The sequence below is a fragment of the Pleuronectes platessa genome, chromosome 10 (assembly GCF_947347685.1).
Source record: "Pleuronectes platessa chromosome 10, fPlePla1.1, whole genome shotgun sequence".
Taxonomy (NCBI): domain Eukaryota; kingdom Metazoa; phylum Chordata; class Actinopteri; order Pleuronectiformes; family Pleuronectidae; genus Pleuronectes; species Pleuronectes platessa.
In genome coordinates this window covers 18,249,342-18,272,693 of record NC_070635.1, presented here as the reverse complement: position 1 = coordinate 18,272,693, position 23,352 = coordinate 18,249,342, and the positions used below count along the sequence as shown (strand labels likewise).

Below are 23,352 nucleotides of genomic sequence, written 5' to 3'. Positions count from 1 at the left end.
CACAAAGTATTTTGTAAATGAAAAAAAAGCAACTTCATAAGGCTCCAAAATGCGTAACTTTGTTAAATCTCTCAATAAAGTCTGTGAAGATGGGAACATTTGAAGAATCCATCACATTTGACCAGATCACCCTCGCAGTGCTGGGCTGCTGCACAGCTGTGGTTTAGGAAAACAGATTAGGAAAACATGGCAGGATTTCGGCTGATATCAGCTTGTAATCTGCTTTGTGCTGTAACACTGTTTGAGCCACAGTTTCAGTCTGACAGCTGTCTACCATATGATATGAAACTGTGTGTGCTCTCTCTTGTGCTCATTGATTCCCTGTACATTGCAGGCAGATGCGCGTGTATGCCAGTCACATGTGTGTGTTTTCCCTTCAGGTTCGATAGCGACAGCCTGCAGAGATCCAGGTATTCCCATGAATGGAAGTCGCAACGGTGAAGGGCGTGAGCCTGGTGACTCGGTGACCTTCTCTTGTGATCCGGGATATGAATTGCAGGAAGAGAGCAGAATCACCTGCATCCAAGTGGAAAATAGATACTACTGGCAACCCAGCCCTCCAAGCTGCATCGGTAAGAGAGAGAGAGCAGAAAAGAGAGGGAAGGAGGAATGTGAGGAGGAGATTGAAAGATGCATATGGATTGAAGGAGAGAGGGAGAGAAGGAAGTGTAGAGGCTCAGAGTGAAAGAGAGATGGTGAGAGGAAGAGGGAGCAAGGGAGTTTTTCTATTAGCTGGCTGCAGCATAGACTATAATTCTCTCTCACTGATGTCTTAAAAATATTTGGAGGATAAACAGGACTGTTCAGCTGTGTTTGAGCTTTTGCCAACCCTTATGTGGACAAATCCACTTCTGTAGCCAGTTAAAAGCTGAGTACTCTATAGTCTCCCAACACATTGCCGTATTAGAGTTTAACAGCTAATTACTTAACAATGCAATTAGAAATAATTACACTAAGTAGGTCCAAAGAAACCTAGATGCTCTTGAGTTGCTGCCAACTGGTCTAAGTGAGGGCTTTCTTTTTTCCGGGCTGGGAACAGCTAGGAATTTTTGCAATGCGATTACAAGATCACACAGCTGAGCATCATTTAATGCCGTCAGGAGCAAGTCTGCTTGAGTCAGAACTTGATGTAATTGTCAGCTGTTATTTTATAATTCTTTATTCATTTCTTATCATAGTAAATAAGAGCAACTTAGTCACTGCTGTGTTGCTGACACTTAAAAGTGAAACTGAAAGCTGTTTCTTTATTCATCAAACTCACAAATGACAAGGGAGGCCTTCAAAAGTTAAGCCCGGAGAATATCATCAAACATGCACAGACACCAAAAATGCAATGTAGAAAAATCACATGAACATAACTCACGCAGTAACTGGTTTATTTTAGCGTTAAAATAGAACATTAATTAATTGATGATTGCTTCATATTTATCTTACTGCAGAATCACTGTTGTCTAATTAAAATCCAGGAGTCAAGTACTGTAGCAGTGAACAGACGAAAACATGAAAGAGCAATGAGTAACATTGTTGAGAGTACATTTTTTTTAATAACTTTTAAAACTAACTTCATGGGACGAGCAGAAATGCATTTTGTTATTTTAATAATTCATAGTTAAAAAGTTACCTTTTCATATTTTTGGTCAGATGTATATTTATTTTACATGTTTATCAAGTTAAACCAAAAATCAAAGCACTTTTTGTCTACGTGTGAGTTGATCCAAACCCTGTTGAATACTGAGTAGAATACTTCATAGGATACAACAGAATTTTTGTTGGCATATGTAACCAATGTTAGGCGCCTCTATAAGAAAGGGGTCAGACACATATCTCATATATAAATCTCTCTCATCCACTTTTTCTTCCTGTTTTATCTTTCAAGCTCCCTGTGGTGGAAATGTGACTGGATCATCAGGATTCATCCTCTCTCCCAACTACCCCAACCCCTACCCACACAGCAAAGACTGCGACTGGCTTATCGCTGTGCACACAGACTATGTCATCTCCTTGGCTTTTATCAGGTAATATGAGTGGCTGCTGTGTCCACTTTGCTTTTGGTAAAAAACAAAGACAATTTGAAAAAAATAATAATACAGGCTACATTTACAGCGGTTGTTTTTTTCATTTCAAAGCACAGGGCTTTAGGGTATTTAAGACAATTATTTATAAAGCAAATCCAGGAATTTAAGGAAGAGGGTTGGCAGTGGATCAGATTGAAAATGCTTGATGCCTGTTAAAAAACATTGTTGTCCCTTAAGGACACGTCCAGTGGCTTACAAGATGGAGCTTTCCCTAAACCTGTGCTATGTTTGTAACCTACCTGCAACAGAATGGAGTCAGTTCTCAGTGGATGCACCGCAGCTCAGGCTGTGCTGTGGAATTGCTTGTTTTCTGCAGCGGAACCAGGTATAACATCATGGTATTGAGCAAAGTTGGCCATGTGTGTTAAGCAGAGGACCTGAGTTTGGAGCCCAGGTGGGTTGGGAGATAGGGGCAGAAGCTGCAGTGCCTCTACAAAACACCCAGAAGGCAGGTATTGCTGCCACTTTGCTGGAATGTGGTGAAAGCAGATTTCTGGCTGAATGCTGCGTATACTGCACGGAGCTGTGTTCCGAGTGCAGCTCATTTCTTAAGCTGTATGATACTCGGACAACAAGCTTTACATTATTAATTACAATCTCAGCGTATAAAAGCAAAACTGACAGGGCAAACTCACAGAAAGGCCTGAGGGCACATTTCACTGGCAGTCTTCTTTTGACTTCTCATGCGTTGCTTCCATAGTCGTGTTCATGGAGGGTGAGAGAAGAGGCGCAGGTACACTGGCTCTCTCTGCACTCCCACCCACTTGCCTTCTCCTTCAGGCAAAGAGAAGAAACTCTGTGTTTTTTTTTATCTCAACTTTGTCCTTCAAAACAAACATCTAATGGAGTTAGCACAATGCTGCTCTCTCCCGTGGGACTGCCAAACGAAAGGATGGAGTTATGATTTTAAATTGCAGTTGCTTTGATCCAACTCAAATGCAATTATCTCCAAGCTATTTACATTTTTGTCATAAACTGTGCTCATTATTTTGAAAACAAATGCTCCACTCTCATTGCAGCATGCGATTTGATACACAGCGCCACGATATGAAGCGATCTTCTCACACTGCATTGCCACTACCGTCTGGGAAGAATTTGTGCCACCGCAGTGTCACAACAATTTAATCTCTTCTCACCTCTTTGGGGAGATATCTTTTTGTATCTCTTTGTCTGGAGATGCAAAACAAATCACTTGGCATGACTCACTTCTAGCACTGCAGTGCACGCTCTAATTTTGAAACCTTAATGGATTCTAAATCTCTCAAACAATTGGTATGATTATGGTGGCTAAGACTTTGGACAATTATAACTGCTTTGTCTTTTATTTGTCTGCTTTCTTTTACTCTTCACAGCTTCAGCATTGAGCCCAACTATGACTTCCTGTATATCTATGACGGTCCAGACAGCAGCGCTCATCTGATTGGAAGTTTCCAAGACAGTAAACTTCCTGAGAAGATTGAGAGCACCTCCAACTTCATGTATTTGGCATTTCGCAGTGACGGCTCCGTGAGCTACACCGGCTTTCAGTTGGAATACAAAGGTATGCTGAAGGCCTGTGCAAGCGGGAGTCTACTTGCATTTTCAAAGAATATGTTTATGTATAACAGCAGGGATTTTTGTTCGATACACACATAAATGAATTATACAATGGAGTCTTTGAAGTGTGCAACTGTACACAATTATGTTATCTAACAGTGATGCCAGCTGTGAGAATGGCCTCTGATTCAACCTTATATTTCCACCATAACATGTTACTTTTTAAGAACAGTGAGGTTAAATCAAACAGACTGTTGCAGCCTTCAGACTATTTATACTTATTTCTGCTCTATTAGATACCCTCTCTCATTTTAGACTCTGTTCTCACAGCTCTGTTCTTTTGATTGGCAGCTAAACTACGGGAGGCCTGTTTTGATCCCGGGAATGTGATGAATGGCACTAGAATGGGTACTGACTACAAGCTGGGATCCATGGTGACATTTCATTGCGAGGCTGGCTATCTGCTGCAGGGCTACTCCACTCTGACATGTGTCATGGGCAATAGCAAGAGACCAGAGTGGGACAGAGCCAAACCAAGCTGTCAAGGTGAGAGGCAACACGCTGACAATAACACCTGAGTGGGAGATAACTGCACTGCAGCTATATGGACAATGTTTGATGCCGTGTACAACCAGAAGGGTGCTGTGTTAAAACAAGTTTGCGTGGGGTGCACACTTCTTCTGCAGGATCCAAGAAAATTAAACCAAAGGAGAGAACTGTGTTTTAGATATAAACACTTAACTCATTGCAGAACTCAACAGCAGAACCCCATGATTATAATCAGACTAAATCATAACTCAGACTTCTTATACCTAACTTGGTGTTTTGCTCCGTTGCTGCATTGTATGGCTGTGTGCAGTGCTCTTTGCTGTGTGCTCGCCCGAGCTATCATCCATCAAGTTATTAGCGTTAATGCACGCAGTCAGACCTCACGTTGCGTAACCTGCAGGTAGCATGCATGTAAGAACTTGTCTTTCACTCTTCAGTCTTAGTACTTGTCACTTGGAATCTGTTTGAATTAATTCTGCGGGAAAAATCTGTAAGGATCGGTTGCAAAATTTGATGGGTTCTTCTAAAGGCCATGTCTCACCTCTACATAAATTCATGGGAATTGGTCCTGTACGTTTTGCATAATCCTGATCCTGATTATCCAGATTGATATAAACATTCATGATCTGCAATGATAGAAACTAACTTACTTTGTTAAAAAAGACACAATATTTAGTTGCTGAATAGACTCAAGATAATTTGTAGTAATAGCGTGTTGAAACTAACAGTGGTTTAGACAATCTGATAAAGTGTTGACAGTAAAGCAGTTTACAACTGGGCTATTTTATAGTTTCATAGTGTTTTGCAAAGAAAAAATAATATACCAGGGATTATTATTTATTATTCACAAATCAAATGTGTAGGCGTCTCATAGAGATTTGCAGCATCAGTGTCAAGGATAGAGGTGAGAGAAGATGTGAGGAGCTTTTAGATGCTAGCCCAGTCTCCTCCTTTCTCGAAAGGTATTACACCATTTTTAATACTTTTTAGGTGCATAATCAGCCAAGGTTGAATTAGAATTCAGCTCTCGTCCTCAGTAGTGAAGAACGAGGGCACCCACACTCACACCAGGGAGCTGTTCATTTCTTTCACATTTGGCACCTGTGTAACTTCACTGAGTTATGTGCTTTCCTAGTGTATCCATCAACATCTCTCCTTTAAGTAACTAGAAATGCAAAACACTGAAACCCCCTAATGTCTCTGAAACACTGCGTTCTCACATTTTTAAAACGGCTGCATACCAATCCGTTTAAATTAGGCTAATGTGCCGCCATCACATTGTTTGATTACCTGCCTCTCAACCACCAAACAGATGAATTTCTGATTAGTTTTTCCACATTAGCACCTCTGCTTGCAGTTGTTTTTTCGTCTTCTGTGCTGACCAGTGAAACAGTAGTGACATATGCATTCTGTGGGCCACAGGGGGGTCAGAGCAGCTGGTGACAGCGTCCCTCCAACAAATGAGTGTGTGTTTGTTTACAGTCGAGGCTCCCTCACCCGATGGCTCGGTCCGAGGCAATAGCATTAGAGGGCCTCGTGGCAAATTAGGTTCATTATTAACAGCTTACGGTTGCACTGCAACGTGACGCAGGTGCAGGACAGACCATAGCTTCTAATAAAGAACTTAGTCACAAATGGAATATCTGCAGATACGTTGTGCAAGGAGATGTTGTGGATGCGGTCTTTACTGTTGCTTTGGCCGCACAAACTGTGTTACACCATACTAACCTAAATGGATGGTCTATTCTGATGTTCTAATCGATTAGGTTGATAATTAGAAATAATGATCTTCCAGCTTCAAAATGAGAGCATCTGTATTTTTGAATTACTCAGCCTGCTGACAGAATGTGTGTTTTCGGCTGAAGAGTTGAATCTGGAGTTTCTGAAACTTGCCGCTGGGCGACAAGGTCTGATTAAAGTCCCAGGCATGTGGAACTTTTGTGATTATGTGCGTTTTGTTGATTGATGGTGTTTTCCTGTATTTTGAAGTACTTTTTCTTGCTGGTTGTTTCCCCTGTTGGGTTTTAACCCTGTAAACACAGCTCAGCTTCTTTTTCCAGTCTGTTTACAGCTCACTTTCCTTTTTCCCCAAAGTGTTTTGCAAATGTCATATTATTTTGGTATGCTGGCCGAAATTCCATTTGTCAGCAACTGAAAGTTCAAAGGTGACTTTTCATCTCATTTTGTTATATGAACTGCTTACCTTTGCAGTTAGAATGGATTTGCTGAATGTATTTTATTGCCTTTTCCCCAGGTAGTATGAGGTTGTTTCACATTTGTTAACCGTGCTTCTCTGTTGCTTCCCTTCCTGCTCATGCAGCTCCCTGCGGAGGTCACTTCACCGGTTCAGAGGGGACCGTGCTGTCCCCAAACTATCCACATAATTACACCAGGGGCCAGAGCTGTGTCTATGACATCTTCGTCCCCGGGGACTTCGGTAAGCATTTCAAGCATTTTCACAGAGTTGCAGAAAATTGTCACCTACAGTCTGTCCGTTTGCCACCGCCCATATATGGTATTGTGTAGGTGTCCAACTCAGTTACACTTAAAACATGGTGTGAGAGGAGGAGCATAAGAGAGATGATCGATTGTGTGTGTTTCAGTTAATAATAAAGAGAATAGAAAACTGGAGGTGTTCTCTCAAAGCTGGTCATAGGTGACCAAACATATTTTATCTTGTTTAAGTCATTTCCTATTAGGCCTTGGTTTGTGTGTCATTCGTGACAGTGGATCGGTTTATTTGATGGTTACTGCCATCGTTAGCTGCTTGAATAATTTTCAATTCTGCTATACTGCACTTGCTTCATGTGTACAAATTGAATTGACATAATAACAGGTCAATGGTTACAGGGAATAGACAAAGGTCAGTGCTGGTCACTGCTATTGCTCCAAGTGGCATGTGTCTGATGGATTCTCATTAATCAATACTGGTGTTAGAGTTCTATATCAACATCCTGTTGGGACCATTTCCCACTCTTGTGTGTTAAAATACAACTTGAAGAACGGCGGTGTCTGGGCTCTAGTAAGAGGTGTGAAAGCAGGATAGGATCAGGGCAAACAAAAATTGATTGTGTTGACATGAAAAATGCTCAGTGCTGTAGGTAATAGAGAGAAGGTCAAGCAGTGGAGGGCTGTGGGGAATAGACGGAGCAAGCAAACGCACAGGTCCTTGGTTTATCCAAGGGCCTGTGTATATACATAATTCAGCAAAGATCTCGAGAAGACCTTGTTATGCCTCTGCTCAATATTCCATGTTAGTCATAAAGAGCTGCTGAAATCGTAGGCAGGGGTTTTACACTGTAAAGCCCCAATCTCATGAAACACTGATTAATCCCCAGTGTGATGATCCAACATGACAGTTTACATCCTCTATTGCCGTCTCCCACCGCTCATCGAGGCCAGGAACCCACAGGTTTTAAAAAATAAAAAAAAATTGCATGCAAATGTAGCCTTTTCTTAAACTGCCTGCAGAAGCTTAATGGAGCGTGGAAGTCGCCAAGCCACATTCCCACCTGGGCCTTCAAATTTATTCCAGGGACTGCAGACACAGCGGCCCACTGAAGACTGCTGTGGTGTAGGTGGCTTGAGGGAAATGTATAATAAGAAGCGCACTAACAGAGCAATTGGGATTCACAGTTTGGGTAGAGCAAATAAAAAAATGGTGGGTCCACAAGAATAGCTTTGATCTCCCAATAAATCTAAAATGATCTAAACCATTTGCCTCTTATCGCACTATATTATGTCCAGATTTTGCTGCGATGACAATCAACGTACCTGAGGTTATAGAGAAGTGGCCACTGGCTTGTTATATAGTCCAGCATTTTCCCAACCATAGATTTATAGTTTTTTTTTATTTAACTTTGTGACTTAGTCATGTGAAAGAATCATTACATTCCGCATAAGGAACAGTCTGACATTTAGGTTTGACTTATGCTTGCTGAGGAGGCAACCAGCGATAACCTGTTGCTTGCCAGAGTGAAAGGTTTGTCTTAATTGCTGATCATTATAAAAATGGATTTCACTGAAAGTGGCTTAGTGTTATAATAATAATTAAAAAACAAAAATTAACAGTGATAAACAGATGGTTTTAATTTCTCTTTTTTTACAGAGTAGCCTCGAGTTTAGTGAGGTAAATATAAAATGGGAAATTAATCCTCTGCTATAATCCTGATCAGATCTGCACCTTTATCATTCATAACCAACTTGGCAGGATGCAGATTTGCAGCAGGGCATGGCTGACAATTGTTGTTCATATTTCAAGAAACAATAAAAGGATAAGCTGATTTTGTGTTACACTGTGCAATGTTGTCATGTGCTTAGATCTTGGGACTTATTTCATAGATGATAAGATTATTACAGGTTGCGAAAAAGCTACCTTTAATTTGAGCTTTTTCAGTAACCCATTTAGAGTTCACCACTCAGCAGGTGACAAACAGCAAGACAGCCACATGTGTTAAAATAACCCTGTCTATAATGAACATAAACACGACAGCATCACTCTCTGTTTCCTTCTGCACAAAAGTGAGGAGTTCACTTTTCTTTATTTGCTGTAGTTGTCTGTTTCTTTTGTTGTTAAACCAGGTTGATAGTTTGGATCTTGTTGCCTTGGGCAGCTGTAGCTGTTGAGCCCTGTAGTGTAAACCATTAACTTCTCTCACTTATTTCTAATTACAATAATTTTGCGTGTACACACACAGGGCTACTGCTAATGAAATATTGTACTACATTAATTTTTTTCCATCTACACCAGGTATCATAAAAGCACAGGCTTAGCCTCTTTTTTTAAAGATTGTGTGACAGGTTGTCAGTGCAGAGGATTGTGATGGCTGAAAGTGTCTGATGTGTTAGTTTGTACAGTGGTATTATAGTACAGTATATCAGAGATTTACAGTACTTACAGAGTGTCTTGTCATGTTATTGTCTAATAATCCTGTGAAAAGATGCATACCACCCCGTATGCCATAATTTGTATTTAATATACTAACAAATGATACAGTATGCACATATTATACAGTTTATTATACCATATGGATAATAAACATCCATCCATAACATCATTATGCACTGCATTGTAATTGAGGAATTCTGCCCCGAGACATCAGCTCCATCACACATATAAATGTCTGTGTTTTTGCAATACTAGCTGCTCTTACGTGACTTAGATTTACAGTTGGCATACCTGGTTTCTGCTCTTATCCAAGCACATACAGCACATGTTAATATTGTCATTTGTGTACTGTGGCGCAGTGGTGGATCATAAAAGTGATAATAAAAAGCACACTCTGCGCATAGTCTGTTAAAAAACATCTCTACGTTCATTTTTTTAGACATCCGTTTTGGGACCTCAGCACTTGTGCTCTGTGTAAAGCTTGTTTTCCTTGGCACCATTCACATATCATCAAGGTACAATGTGCATTTGTCTTGCCCTTTAATGTTTAATTATTCTGTCAGAAATAATGGTTGTAGTCATATTTCAAACAATAACTGAGCTTCTTTTCTAAGAGATGAATTATTCATGGCACTCAACCTTTGCCTTGGGCACTGCTTATAAACATACAGTGCCCCAGAGGAATGCACTCTTGTTCACACCAAGTTACAAGTTCAGTGGCGAGTGTTGAACTTTATTGTCCTGTACGTCCAGTAGGACACAATGTTTTCTGACGTAAAACTGAATGATAGCCCCGATATTTTACTGAAACTGTGAAATAGTACACAGAAAACATTAAGAAAAACATGTAGCCTAAGAACATTTATCTGACAAAGGTTTTTATTCTTTATTATACTTTATATGTAAGATTTCAATTGCTAGTTTGACAAAGATGCCAAATTGATCTTTATGGCAATTATGTTTTCAGCCTTTATGAAATGTGTCTGTCTCTGTGTGGCATTGTTACCAATGAATAGCCTCATTTGTCAGCCTATTATAAAGTAATAATTTGATTTGCGAGATCATCAGTAACAAACCATTTTTTGTCAACACTTCACTTCCCACTGTCCCCAGCAGCAAAGTTTTAAATTGATTGGATGAGCAGTTGGTCGGTGAGAAAGACAAAGACTTCTCTCTGTTTAATCGATTTTTCTTACATCACAACTTTGCATCAATGATGATTCGTCCTTGAATATGGGATTTCTATGGTGCGGCCTCCTTTGTGAATGTTTGATGGCTTCAGAGATGAGCCATATTCTGCTAATTAGCACAAACTACCTTGTTATATATCTTGTAAATATTTATATTTTTTATTTTGAATTGTAACTTGTGTTTTTTTGCATTGGATTGATTGCGTGCATGAAATATTCTTCGTGCTGAGTAGCAATATTCACTCCATAGATCATTAACTTTGTAGATAACCTTTAAAAAGCAGGTATGGAACTAAATTTTCTTGAAGTTGAGTGGATTGTCAGAAGCCATTTACACGACAAATGTCAAAAATGTAATCTCAGTCATTATGCTTTGCATGCTCGACTTTGCAGTAATTCCACCATAACTGCCTTTAACTTGTGACCCAATTTGATCAAAGTTTAATTATAGGCATTTAAAGCAGATTGAATAAGTATTTTAACACAGTCTTCATTGTAGTTAACTTTACAAAAGTTGAATGTCTCGCAGGAGTAATTGGTGATTTGATTTCATAGAAATAACATTAAATCACCTCTGTTTTTCTGCCTGGGGCATTTTATAGTTCCACTGTATATATCTGTATGATACAATCACCGACATATGCATAATGGTCGCCACGGAATATGTTAGGAGGTGGGACGGGAGCGCTGATAAATTGCAGTAATAAATCTTCGCTGTAACAAGATGGACAGAGAATGAGAGAGAAATAGAGAGTTACTGCGAGAGGTGTGAGAGTGAACGTGAAAGTCTCAGAGAGAACAAGTTAGATGGGGAGTGTGATAATGAGTGAGAGAGTTCTAATGAGCGAGAGGGAATGAGAAAAAGAGGGAGAGCGAAACCGAGTGCTGCTGAATGCGATCATAATAACGTTGACCCCGGGGGCTGATTGTTGACTCATCAGTGATGTTTGCTGGAGAGTAAGATTAGGCCGGGGCTCCTGCTTGTACACGACTAACTACATCCCACCAAAAAAAGTCATTACCTTGTCACTCGGCGTCAGTGTACAGTATATACGGTATCCTCCATGTGATTAACCTAATGAAAAATATGAACTCAATCTGACCTCTCTTTGAAGTCAACAGTGTTTCTTGCCCTACAGGTGCATTCAGTGTGGATGTTTAGTAGGAGTCTTGCCTTTGTCAAATCATGGAATACTAAGAATACTTTACACTGAGTCAAAAAGGAAAAATGATAAGAAACCCCCAGCGACCGAAATCTAAGTAGAGTCCAGCTAAAACTGGAAGTACAAAAAGCAGGAGACATATCCTTGTCTCTTCCTCTCTCATGAAGTGACATCGTTTTTTTTTGCCTAAGATAGAAACCAAATGGACTGGAGGCTGCTTGTGCCAAGGTGCAGCCACACACTACTTGCCAAAGGGCTAATTCTATTTCGTTGTGATAATGTGTCATTAAATATATATGTGTCTATGCAGTCATAAAATCCTCCTGGTTTCTGTAAATGAGGCTTGTGTATGCTGTCACAGCCCAGAATCACAGAAGGCCGCCGCTGCCACAAAGCAGAGACGACAGGTAGCTATTCCATAATTCATAGCCAGAAGGACAAACATATGCTGCCATTTTTCTTACCTTTTTTCTATTGCTGGAGCTGTGAGTTCCTTTAACACCTTATCTGGGCTTTGTGCATATTTTGCCTTGAGGCACATGTACTGTATCTAATGCAGTGGCTGTGGGCAAAAATAGGCTAGGCTTGCATGCAGTTTCATAAGTGGTGTTCTGAGTTGATGCTTTTCAGAGCTTACCTGAGCTGCTGTGCACCAGTTAAAAAACAATGCTTACCACATATATTAATCCCTGACACCATGTTCATGCCATGTATCCTGAATGATCCAAAATATTTTGCGTGGGTCTTTGCACTGCTTTTCTCTCTGTAATGCGGATTCCCCCCACAGCCAGGGATTGGGTTTAGGTTAATAAGAGACTTAACATTACTGTGGGTGTGAATGTGAGCATGAAGTGTCATTTGCTTCTATTTGTTGGCTCTGTCCAGGGTGTACCCTGCCTCTCGCACAGTGGCAGCTTGGATTGGCTCCAGCTCCCTTCGGGACCCTCAAAGAATCAGGGGCATACATGATGGATGGATGGATGGAAGAGTAACGCTCCAATTGCAAACAAATAGTAGTTATAGCTGGGGAAATGGATTTTACCACATCAGCAGTGAAAATAATACATGAATACCGGATTATCCGTTTAACTATGTCAGAGGAAAGAGACCAGTTACTACTTATCACAGATAATGGTTGATTCTATCTGTTTGCCAGCGATTTTTAATTTGCAGCTTCAAATCTTGGAACTACTTTAACAACAGGAAAATCTCCACAATACTCTCGTTAACATAAGCTGTTAAACCAGGAAAAAAAACGATACCTTTCTGCTGGAAAGACTCACTAGAGTAAGCATCTTATCAGAAACAAGCGGGAAAAGGATGCTCATTATGGTAAGATGGAGGGTCGTGCAATTTATAACTGAAAGAGATGCCAATCAAGACGATACAGGCATCTATCTTGCGTTTTATCTGAGATGATTAACTGGTCAAATTAGTAAATATATGCATATCTGTGATGGAAGCACATAGGGCTTTTTGTTAATTAAAGTTGCTGCTGCTTGACTATCACATTAAATCCTTGTAAGGATCCTTTCAGAAAGAGACTGCAGAGGGAGATTGAGACCCTTTGGAGGTAGTCAAGGTTCACTGATTAGCTTCCACGTGATACCTGAGAACTGGAGCCTGTTATCTGACTCCCTGTTACATTTTAGATAAATACTGCACAAAAACGGCTTCGTCACCACAGAGACTTGCTGTGCCGGCAGGGTTTTGTGCAGTTTTAGCCAAAGCCAAATAAGTTGTGATACAATGGAAATGCTGCAACTTCTCTGTTCAACCGCTTAATGTAGTTTTGAACGTCTAACCATACGTCGTGCATTGCACCAGGATGGAGTCACTTAAGTAGTTTCCTTTAATCTTCTCACATGGAAATGTTGTAGATAAGCTGCTCTCTCCTTGTTCGGGCAAGTTTAAGGAGGTTCAGGATGTCGGTCTGTCTCATTGTAAAAAAGAGCGATGCTGAGAAGTCATAGGACAAAATTGTTTTGGAACAAATTGTGCAAGACTGACTTATGATACCAAGTGAGCGAACCAGAAGAGAAATTACTGCTGCAATTTGTTTGTGGCTTGTTAATCAATATTACTGGGCAATAACAAAGCAGATGTAGTGTGAGTCTGTCAGACAGATATTGGGGTACGTAGTGTAATCTGACTATAGACTGTCTGTGTTTGCTCAATGTGTTTGTGGGATTAAACTATATATAAATAAAGCATGCTTATATATTTAAATCTAATTTTGAATGTGAAAGAGGGGAAATAGTGCTCATTTGAAAACTGTATTAACTGATGAGTTATAGATAATCAGCTGGTGGTCATGTAGCATGGGTGAGGGGTTGTTAGGCAGTTAGGTGGGTAGTCAATTATTAGTATTTATATCTGAGGCAAATTTGTTTTTAAAGCTGTAGACAGCAGAGAAGGTGTTCATGATCCACAACCTGTGGTGCCATAACAGTGTACTGGAAATATTTCATACATATTAATAGCCTTGTACTTTAAAAGTGTGTTATGTTTATTATGCTGTCTAAAACTTTTCACTTCTGTTCACTGCATGAATCCTTCTTGTGAATCATCTCTGAGCCTTATTTCTGTTAATAGAGGCAAAGCTACAAATAAACTATACCCAAAGTGCAGATTGGTTTGTAAAGGCTAAATTTTAACAGAGCAAATAAATAAGATTCACACTGCAGACAATACAGAGATGGCAGTTCAAAAAGGACCCCGAACAATTACCCTTGCCTCTCTAAGAAGCAGCACAGATGTTTGGAGAGACATAAATTCATGAGCATTTAAACACAATGATCATCAACATTTATTGAGCAGAGACTCGGCATCTCCTTAATAACACCTCATATGAAGAGCAATTACTAAACCCTACTTCTCTCTAGTACCTGTATGTGTGTATGAGCGTAACAATACACACCAGGGGTCTCACTGTTTTATTGTGAAAGTTCTCTCCTGTCGGGCATACATGCAGTATCGTGATAACAAATCCACTACACACTACACTCAAGTGATCCAGGGGACCATGCGCATTAATTGTGAAAGATCAAACAGCAGAGGAAGGCGAGAGGGGGAACGAAAGAGCCTTTCTGAGATTATGACATTTCTCTTCCCTGCTATATTGTAATGATCCTATCTTCAGTACAGGCCCCTGGTTTTCTGACAGGGAAAGCACTCCATCCCAAAAAGCCGAGATGATAAAGAAGCCCAGTGAAAACTGAAAAGTGCAGCCAAAGTTTACGCTGGAGAGGCTGCAGTATTACGCCAATCAGATAAGTTGTGTATTTTCCAGCCTCGGTTGCTCTCATGTTCTCGTTATAGAGTAGAATCTAGTTTTCTCTTTGATTGCCACAATCTTTCAAACATCATCATCTGATATTTCTCAGCGCAGAAATTTTATCAGAAATGAGATCCAGTCAATCATTCTTATCAGATTTTAAATATCTGTTGACATAAATCCGCACCATATGAGATATGCAGTCAAAGCCATTACTTTTTCTTAATTGTCACAAAACCTTTATATACAGTTAGGGATGAAAACATGTCATGTGGACAAATTGGTCAACAACAGCAAACCTACACCACATTTTTCTGTACTGCTGGTCCAAGCTTTGGGTGCTGCTCCAGTTAAGCAGCTCATATTTATTCACACTCACAGATGGGTCTGGCCCGTTTCTCCTTCAGACCGATTACCATCTGTCCTGAAACTAGTCGGGCCAGTCACAACCATTTATCTAAAATGGGGAGCGTTTGATATGCTGACTGGAAGAGGAGCGCCCAATGGGAGCGCTGTTGAAGCATTTCCATTGAGAGCCATGTTGGCCACTGCTGATGTGTCGAGGTGGGTGGAATATATGGAGAGGGTAAAAAAAAAAAACTGCTTGGTGAAAGGAACAAAGAACTGCTTCACGTTGTCTATTTATTGGTTTATTTTTGTTATTGTGACATGCACATTATGTGTCCAGCCTAAAATAGGCTTAAAAGACACCATTATAGTTGTAAAAGAAAAAATATGAAAACAGACAGAGACCAAATTATCTGCATCAATAAAAATATTAAACTAATACATTTTAGACATGCACCAGAGCATTTTTTGATTTGAACATTTCATGTATTCTAGATAGTCCTAACTCTTCAAAACAATACAATAGAAACACTTGATTGTGTTTGAACCACAATTCACATAACCTGTGGGAACTTCAAGGTCCGCAGGGAGGATTCCTCTTCTCAGGTGTATGTGTAACTGAAGACCTGTGACTCCACTATGTATGTATCCATTTAAACAAGAACAAAATGCATTATTTTTAAAGATATTTAGGAATTAAAAGACAGGGTGTGAAGGCCGGGCAAATAAAGTGGAGACACATGAATCATCTTGCCTCGTACACAGTATAGGTGGTTTGTTGTGGCTACTGGTGTGTAGATGTTTTCTTGACAAACATTACGACCCTTAATGCCTTCCGAGCACCATTCAGACACCACGGCACACTTAGACATTGTTACTGACCAGGTGCATCAATCCATCGCTGCAGTCTACACTCTTTCAAATGGGTACTTCCAGGAGGATACCAAGCCCTGTCACAAAGCACTCGTCATCATGAAATGGTTCCAGGAACATGACAGTGATTTTAATTTACTTCACTACCCTGCACTTTCTCCAGGTCTCAGCCCAATAGAGCGCCTTTGAGTCTTGGCAATGGACTTTCACTGTGTGAACGTATTGATAAATATCTGCAGTAACTGTGTATGAGACAGAATAAACCAAGTAGTGGGGACCGTCACCTTTCTGGACAGAGTTTATGCTGTTTTGAGGCAATTGTGTCTTATGAAACTTCAGTTATAGTGTATTTTTCAAAGCAAGTTTTAAAGTGGCCTTTGACTCTGCTCTTTTTACAATCCATTCATTTCTGTAAATGACTATAATCCATGACCACTCAGACCTGATTGCTTTAATCACATGATTAATTTAAACAGTCCCCTGGCTCCATTAATATCTGGCAGAAACCACCAAGGTTAGAAAAAAAACATCCGAGCCTCACTCCACATTTTTCCAAGTGACTTATTTAAAAAGTAGAAAAGTGAGAATAAGATTACCACCTTATGAAAGTAGGATCAACCAGCAATTGTATATTTTTCTGTTCTCATCACTCAGAAGGCAAATACAGAGATGAAATATAGAGATGGGCTAATATCTGAATCTAATACTCAGAGAGGTACCAGATTACAGCAATTTAACGGCATTGGGATAATTCAAGGTGAAGATGCAGGCATGAGAATGTTGTCCATCGTCCAAGTGCATTGCGTTATAGTACCATGACTGGGCCCAGAGGACAAAAGATTCATCATAGTTCTGCATAAATTAGGGTAACGAGTTTACAATGATTTATTGACTTAATATCTGGACGTGATTACAGCAAAGGAGCAGATTGGAGTCATGCATGGTTGCCTTTGGATTAGAGGCAGAAATGAGCGACACTGTGCTTGTGAGAGTATGTGTTTGTGTTTGTGTGTGTGTGTGTGTGGATGTGTGTGTGTTTGCGTGAGTTCACAAAGGGGGAGTGCAGCGTTTCCACATTGCACGGTGTTAGTATGCTAATACCACAGCAGTGAGCCGTCCCTAAGGGTAAAATCATCTCTTATTCAGGCTCTGGTTCAGCCATAGGCATTCTCACTACTCAACAGATAAAGAAACAGGTCTGGCTGTTCTGCTCTGTGTGAGTACACATTTGTGTGTGTGTGTGTGTGTGTGTGTGTGTCCACATTTAAATTTTTGTTATTTTTGCATTGTCAGAGTTCTTTGGCTGCCATTTGTCTTTGGCTGCTGTTTGTTCAATCTGTTTCATGTCACACAGTAAGAAGCAAGGAACCCTTATTATAAAAACATAGAAATTGTGACATCCAGCCCCACTTCTCCTACTTCCTGCTCGCTCCACGTCCTCACTGCTGTGATTTGTCTGGTGGCTCTGCAGTCAGTCCAAGCCGCCGTCTCTTGGGACACAAGGTGCAGCACTGCCTGCAGGAGCTGTTAGGGTGCATTTAGTCTCTCAGTTGTGTTTCTTACTATGCCAATCATTCTCTCACTCTTGTGTCTTTCTTGGCTATGTTGTGGGTGTTACAATTTTACAATGCACAGCTCTGTGAGGCTACATGCCAGAGGAGATCCGTATTGCTAAAAAGTGAAGAAGATAAGAAGCTGCTCCATAATTAATATCCAGGGGGACAAACACATGCTGCCTTTTTTTGTTACCTTTAGGAATTGCCTCTATTAACATTTTTTTCCCACCTTTTCAGGTTGGCCTTGTGTGTGTTTTGCCTTAAGGCAATTGGATGTAGCTATCCATTGGTGAAAGCTGTTGCAGGGCGAAAACAGCCGTTACTTGCTTTACTCATTTGGCAGTTTCAGCCATTTGAAGTCTGCTCGTTACAACATGGCCAAGTTAGATCAGCCAATTTCAAAAGTTTGAAAACGTGTATTTGCGTTGATCACAACTTTTATTCACAATTTTGCTGAAAGCGCTGATACACACACAATTTGAAAGATCTGCTGGCTCTTCCAGGCCTGCTTTATTTTCTCTCCGTTTACAAAATGGCGTGTACACATTGATATAATCAGAAATGATTATTTGCAAATATTCATTCAGAAGATAATTTTATATCAGTTCATTATCATAGGTCTTAGAAGATCCATCCACTGTTATTTACCAAGGGAAATTGTATGATATATTTATGATGAACAATCATGATCTTTTGTGACATTTCATTAATTAAAAGCTATATATTTAAATTAAATGTCAGACTAGAAGAACATTGTCCAGATAATTTCTCCATGAGAAGACAACGTCACAGGATTATGCTATTAAATAAACAGAAGTCTTGATTTATTTATGAATTAATTTGTTCTAGGAATTATTGTAACAATACCTCTAATAATAATATTATCATAAAATTGTCACACAGGCCTTCAGCTCAGGAGTGTTACTGGCACAGAAGAATATGACTCATATTTAAAAATAAAATGATTTGATGGGGGTTAGTTTTGCCTGCTAGAGTGCTCGTTTTCTCTGCTCTGTAATTTACCAGCCACATGTTTTCCTTAAAGCAGTAATGACACCGTTCTATTGATGGCAGATGGGCCCTCAGGCTGAGATCAGCTTCGAGTTTCCTCCTAATCTAACTTAAAAAACATGAACTGGGTCTCGTCCTGAAACTTAGCTTGTTGAACGTGTGACCCAGCGAACATTCTCTTAGGAAGATGGCACTGATGATGTCAGTTTGCAGGCTAGACAGCTAATTATATGGTCATCTGCAGAGCATTAAACAGCATGTAATCCTACCTGCAAATGTCACTTTGGTCAGTTTAGATGCCGGCGTGGTCCTTACTCTTCATTACCACTGCTTACAGTCTGCCCTTGGCTCGTAACCAACACCATAAGAATGTTTACCCGTTTCGACGCGGTACCAAAGTTTAGCCTGCCAGCTGCTGCCAATCGAACACAGACAGCGACACTCCCCCTCCCACAGCTGATAGAAAAAGGAGCATTTCTGATATTTCCCCAAAGACTTTGCTTTCTTTTAGAGCTAAAAAAGACAGTCACTTTTAAATAACTTTAACAATAGTTCAGACCGCATAAAGGGATGACATATGATTTTACTTTCAGTGTCACACCTTGTAATGTGTGAAGGTTGTTATTCCGCATGTTAAATGCCATGGCACCGAAAAGACAAAATTCAAAGGAATACCTAATTATTGGTTGTTAGAAAAATGTCACAGAAAGGTTTACAGGAGGTTGTCAGATACTACTTTGCTTGAGGGATAGTGACCTATAAAAAAGCTGCTAGCGAGCTGCAAGTCACAATATTTCCAGCAGTTGTTATTGCTTTGCTACACCTTTGTATTGGCTCTTATCACTGGAGTGAAATGCATTGATATTTTGAGCGCATAGCCCCTTACCCTAACGTTAACCGTCCAAACTAGATATCTAACGCTACCCCTTACCCTAAACTAAACCTAATTTCAACCCGTAAACCAATGTTAACCCTCAAACAGCCCTTCGAAGAAGTGAGGACCAGCCAAAATGTCCTCACTCTCAAGGGTCTATGCTTAAAATGTTACAGGAACACACACACACACACACACACACACACACACAGAGTATAATTTTTGTTTATGGTTTTGTTTGATTTGTTATCTAATGAAATATAACACATTTGTATTTTGTAAAGATTGCCTCTGTGCAACCGTATTACACTAATCTTGAGCAGACTGCTGTTTAGGCTGGCACTAGGTGGTACCACATAGATGCTGCATGAGTGATTGTGTGTTTAGTGGTTAAAAAAAAAAAAGCTACAGTGGAACCAATCAAGTCCAAATTATTGTGTCATAATGGAAAATAAATCTCTGCTCTGCATGTGAATTGAATTTGTTCATTACAGTCAGAACAGACTGCAGCTCTACACTACATTACCACACACGTACTTACCATCTATGTGAGCAAGTCTGCAACTATGACGTCTGTCAGCAGTGATGTTAAATTAGTTTGTCAAAGTCAAATTTATTCCAGAAAAGAGAGATTTACTTAATAAATTCTGCCAATCATATTTTATTTAAAGCCTGAGTGTTTTGACCCACTGGTCTGGTAGAAGTTTGTCCTGGGTGCCCCTCTCTCCTGAGGAGAGACACTTGCAAATTAGATTGCAAACCTGACCCTTCGGGCAAACAGAGTATTCCAGTCAAACCTGCATTAGATTGTTAGGTTCAAGGTGTCAGTCAGAAAGATTGAAAGATTAAAACATATGTGATCATATTAATTAAGCCTAGCCTACCTGATAATTGCCTTCCAGGGACGATAACAAAAAAGCCTCAGTGAATTGGCTTAATGCTGCCAAATATATGTTCTGATTGCCACAAAATCTACCTTTACGTATTAATTCACCTCTGTTTTCCCCATCTTTTTTTTTTTTTTGCAGTGTTGTTTGGCCAGTTTGTGGTTTTCCAAACTTTGACCAGCGATGTGGTGGAGATCTACGATGGATCGTCCACAGATTCAGCCCTGCTCTCCTCCATATACGGATCACACTCAGGTAAAAAAAAAAGAACATAACTCTGCATTCCTTGAGCCTAGTGTCTTATTCTATTTATTCTACTTGATCATAGCTGTGAGTAGTAGTTCGGTCCAGCACAGCATTTTGCACTGCAGGCGAGACAGCACGACCGTCTCTCTACTCAATTCAAATCAAACTAGAAGGGCGCTTGTTGAACACATACCTCTGCCAAGGCTAACACCCTATCTTGCCATGTTAAAGAGAATGAAAAAAATTAATCCTGCGTTTGTCCGTTTATTCAGACCCACTCAAAATTTAATGGATTTTTCCCTGGGTCATGCTGCACCCCTCAACCCCCTGTGTCAATAAAAATGGTTGAGTAGTCTTTTCATAATCCTGCAAAGTAACAGATACACAAATGTAAATGATTACATAGCCTCCTTGGCTAATATTAAAGCAGCTCTATGTTGCCAAGAATTGATGGATTGGTTTCCCTTCTTACATTTCTGTACAAAAAAACATATTGATAAAGAAAACATTTCAATTGCAAATGAATAGACTCCTGAGATCTCACTTAAAACCACGTTAGCGATGTAGCTGTCTGATATTGTTGTCTCTCACCACTTGATTAGGCTGAAACAATGTACAAATTCAACTGAATCTTATCTGCTGTTTCAGCTACATAAATATTCAATATTCTGAGGATACTCTGTGGATCAGATCGTACATAAGACACAAACAACCAATTGATGAAATTTATATTTTTTCTTTTGATAATTTGCATGTAGCGAGACCATTTTATTGTTTTATGTTCATAGTTGTCACTTATTTTTATATCTTATCTCTGCCCATTTGTTAACCATTTAATCTAAAACAGTCTTGTTTATGTTTGATTTAATATTTTAGGCGAGACACTTCCTTTGAGTTCAGGAAACAAGATAACACTCAAGTTTTCAACGAATGGGACCGAAACGGCAAAAGGTTTTCATTTTGTTTACCAAGGTAAGACTGCTTTTTCTGATACGTTTCCTGAATTCTGAAGTGGAAACTTATTTGTTGCGATTTGAGTGTGTTTGCCTCCTTTTGAAAAAAGATACTTCAGCTTTGCTCTCATCACGTAGAGTGCTGTTCAGCCAGAGTGCCATTGGCCGTGGCTGGACACGGCTGAGCAGAGCAGGATGATGTGGAGTGAAAGAGTCTATCGTGGCAGCGCAGACAAGAGCGACTATTGATGTGCGAGGAGATTCACAAGGGCTTCGCCATTTCTCTCTGCCTCCTTTTGTCTTGCCATCTCTCTTCTCCTGGTTGTCTGCCTGCCTACCACACCCATCCACCACTCTTTGTCTTTGTACTTCTTTCTCTCATGCTTGCTTCATCCCCTCTTATCCCCTAGCTGTTCCCCGGACGAGTGCCAGTCAGTGCAGCTCGGTTCCCGAGCCCCGGTTTGGGAAGCGGATTGGGAACGACTTTGGCATCGGTATGGCCGTACTGTTTGAGTGCAATCCAGGCTACACGCTGCACGGCTCTAACGCCATCAGGTGTGAGGCCGTGCCCACTACCCTCGCCCAGTGGAACGGCACTGTGCCCACATGTGTTGGTAAGCGCACTTATCCTCCTATACCCTCGCTTCATCCCCTGCATTGACACTGTGTTTCTATGCCTCAAAGCCACAAACACACCCACACACACCCACACACACCCACACACACACGCATCCAAAAGCAGGAGCAGGTGCAAACAAATTTTGGCGTCTGCTTTTCCTAGTCATTACTTATCCAAATGTCTGTCACCCATTACAAAGCATCCGCCTGTCTCTGGTCTTGATAGCTCAGACAGGAAGAAAGAGGCAAGGACAAACATAACAACAAAGTGTCACATAAATTGTATACCCGGGGACAAGCGATTTCAGTTTGTGTCTTTCTAGATTAATGGGAAAACAAATAGCAGTGTAAACTGAATCTAACAGCAAGACAAACTTCAACTTGAGATTGTTGGGTTACTTTTCCTTTGTAACCCACATGCCTTATCTATATACAACAGTTTTTTTATAGATAAAAGTCAATGCAAAAGACATGCAATATAATGTGTATTTATTACAGTATCATTATCCATAAAGTCAGGATTAATGCATGAGGTGAACAAAGCATCACAAACAACATAGTGATTTATGGATGTGATGAAACATTATAATGAAATTAATCAGGTGCACCAAGTACAATCTAGACTTGTATGCACAGTGGCCTGCAATAAAGCGTGGCTTTGTCACACCACTTATTTTATACCTTAATAATAACATGTATGATATTACGATGTGAAAACAATGTGACAATGGGAAGTAATGAGCTGAACCTTTATATCAGGTTTCACCTCATTACTTAGCTGCCCGGCCTTCACTCCACTGCTTTGGTTCACTATCGCTGCTCGCTTTGTTTTCGGTGAAACAGTCGTCAGTTGATTTCAGTGAGAAAACTCAGTGAACGCTACCTGCTCAGCACCAAACAGACAGACAGAGTTAGCAATTTCACTGGCTGGTCAAAACAGTGCAGCACTTAAGGCTGCTGCACACTACAGGATGTTCAACTCTTTAAAAAAAAAAAAAATTAAACATGGGAGACCACAATATTATACTCTTCAGAACACACAATAGATGACCTGAACAGAACATAAAACCACACACTTGCCGTTTATTTCACATTCGCGTTTCCAGACACTTGGAATCTCACAGAAGCTCCCAAGATTCTTCTTCTTCTTCAGTTTTTTAATGGCGGTTGGCAAACAACGTTTAGGCGCATTATCACCACCTTCTGAACTGAAGTATGGAAAACTTGTGTGACTAAATATTCAGATGAAAAAGAAACATGGAGGAGAACGGATGCTGTTTGTCTGTCAGCTCTCTAATTTGCTATTAT

The 23,352-nt window shown here is 40.2% G+C and overlaps 1 protein-coding gene across 1 annotated transcript in view; it reads left to right on the top strand.

Annotated features, from left to right (window-relative positions):
• LOC128449995 (CUB and sushi domain-containing protein 3) overlaps nucleotides 1-23,352 on the top strand; it is a 209,153-nt gene that overhangs the window by 94,222 nt on the left and 91,579 nt on the right. The window contains exons 28-35 of the mRNA XM_053433387.1: nucleotides 381-572; nucleotides 1,877-2,015; nucleotides 3,428-3,615; nucleotides 3,963-4,157; nucleotides 6,481-6,597; nucleotides 20,369-20,482; nucleotides 21,350-21,445; nucleotides 21,837-22,040. Coding sequence (XP_053289362.1) covers nucleotides 381-572; nucleotides 1,877-2,015; nucleotides 3,428-3,615; nucleotides 3,963-4,157; nucleotides 6,481-6,597; nucleotides 20,369-20,482; nucleotides 21,350-21,445; nucleotides 21,837-22,040 — 1,245 coding nt within the window. The remainder of the gene's footprint in view (nucleotides 1-380; nucleotides 573-1,876; nucleotides 2,016-3,427; nucleotides 3,616-3,962; nucleotides 4,158-6,480; nucleotides 6,598-20,368; nucleotides 20,483-21,349; nucleotides 21,446-21,836; nucleotides 22,041-23,352) is intronic.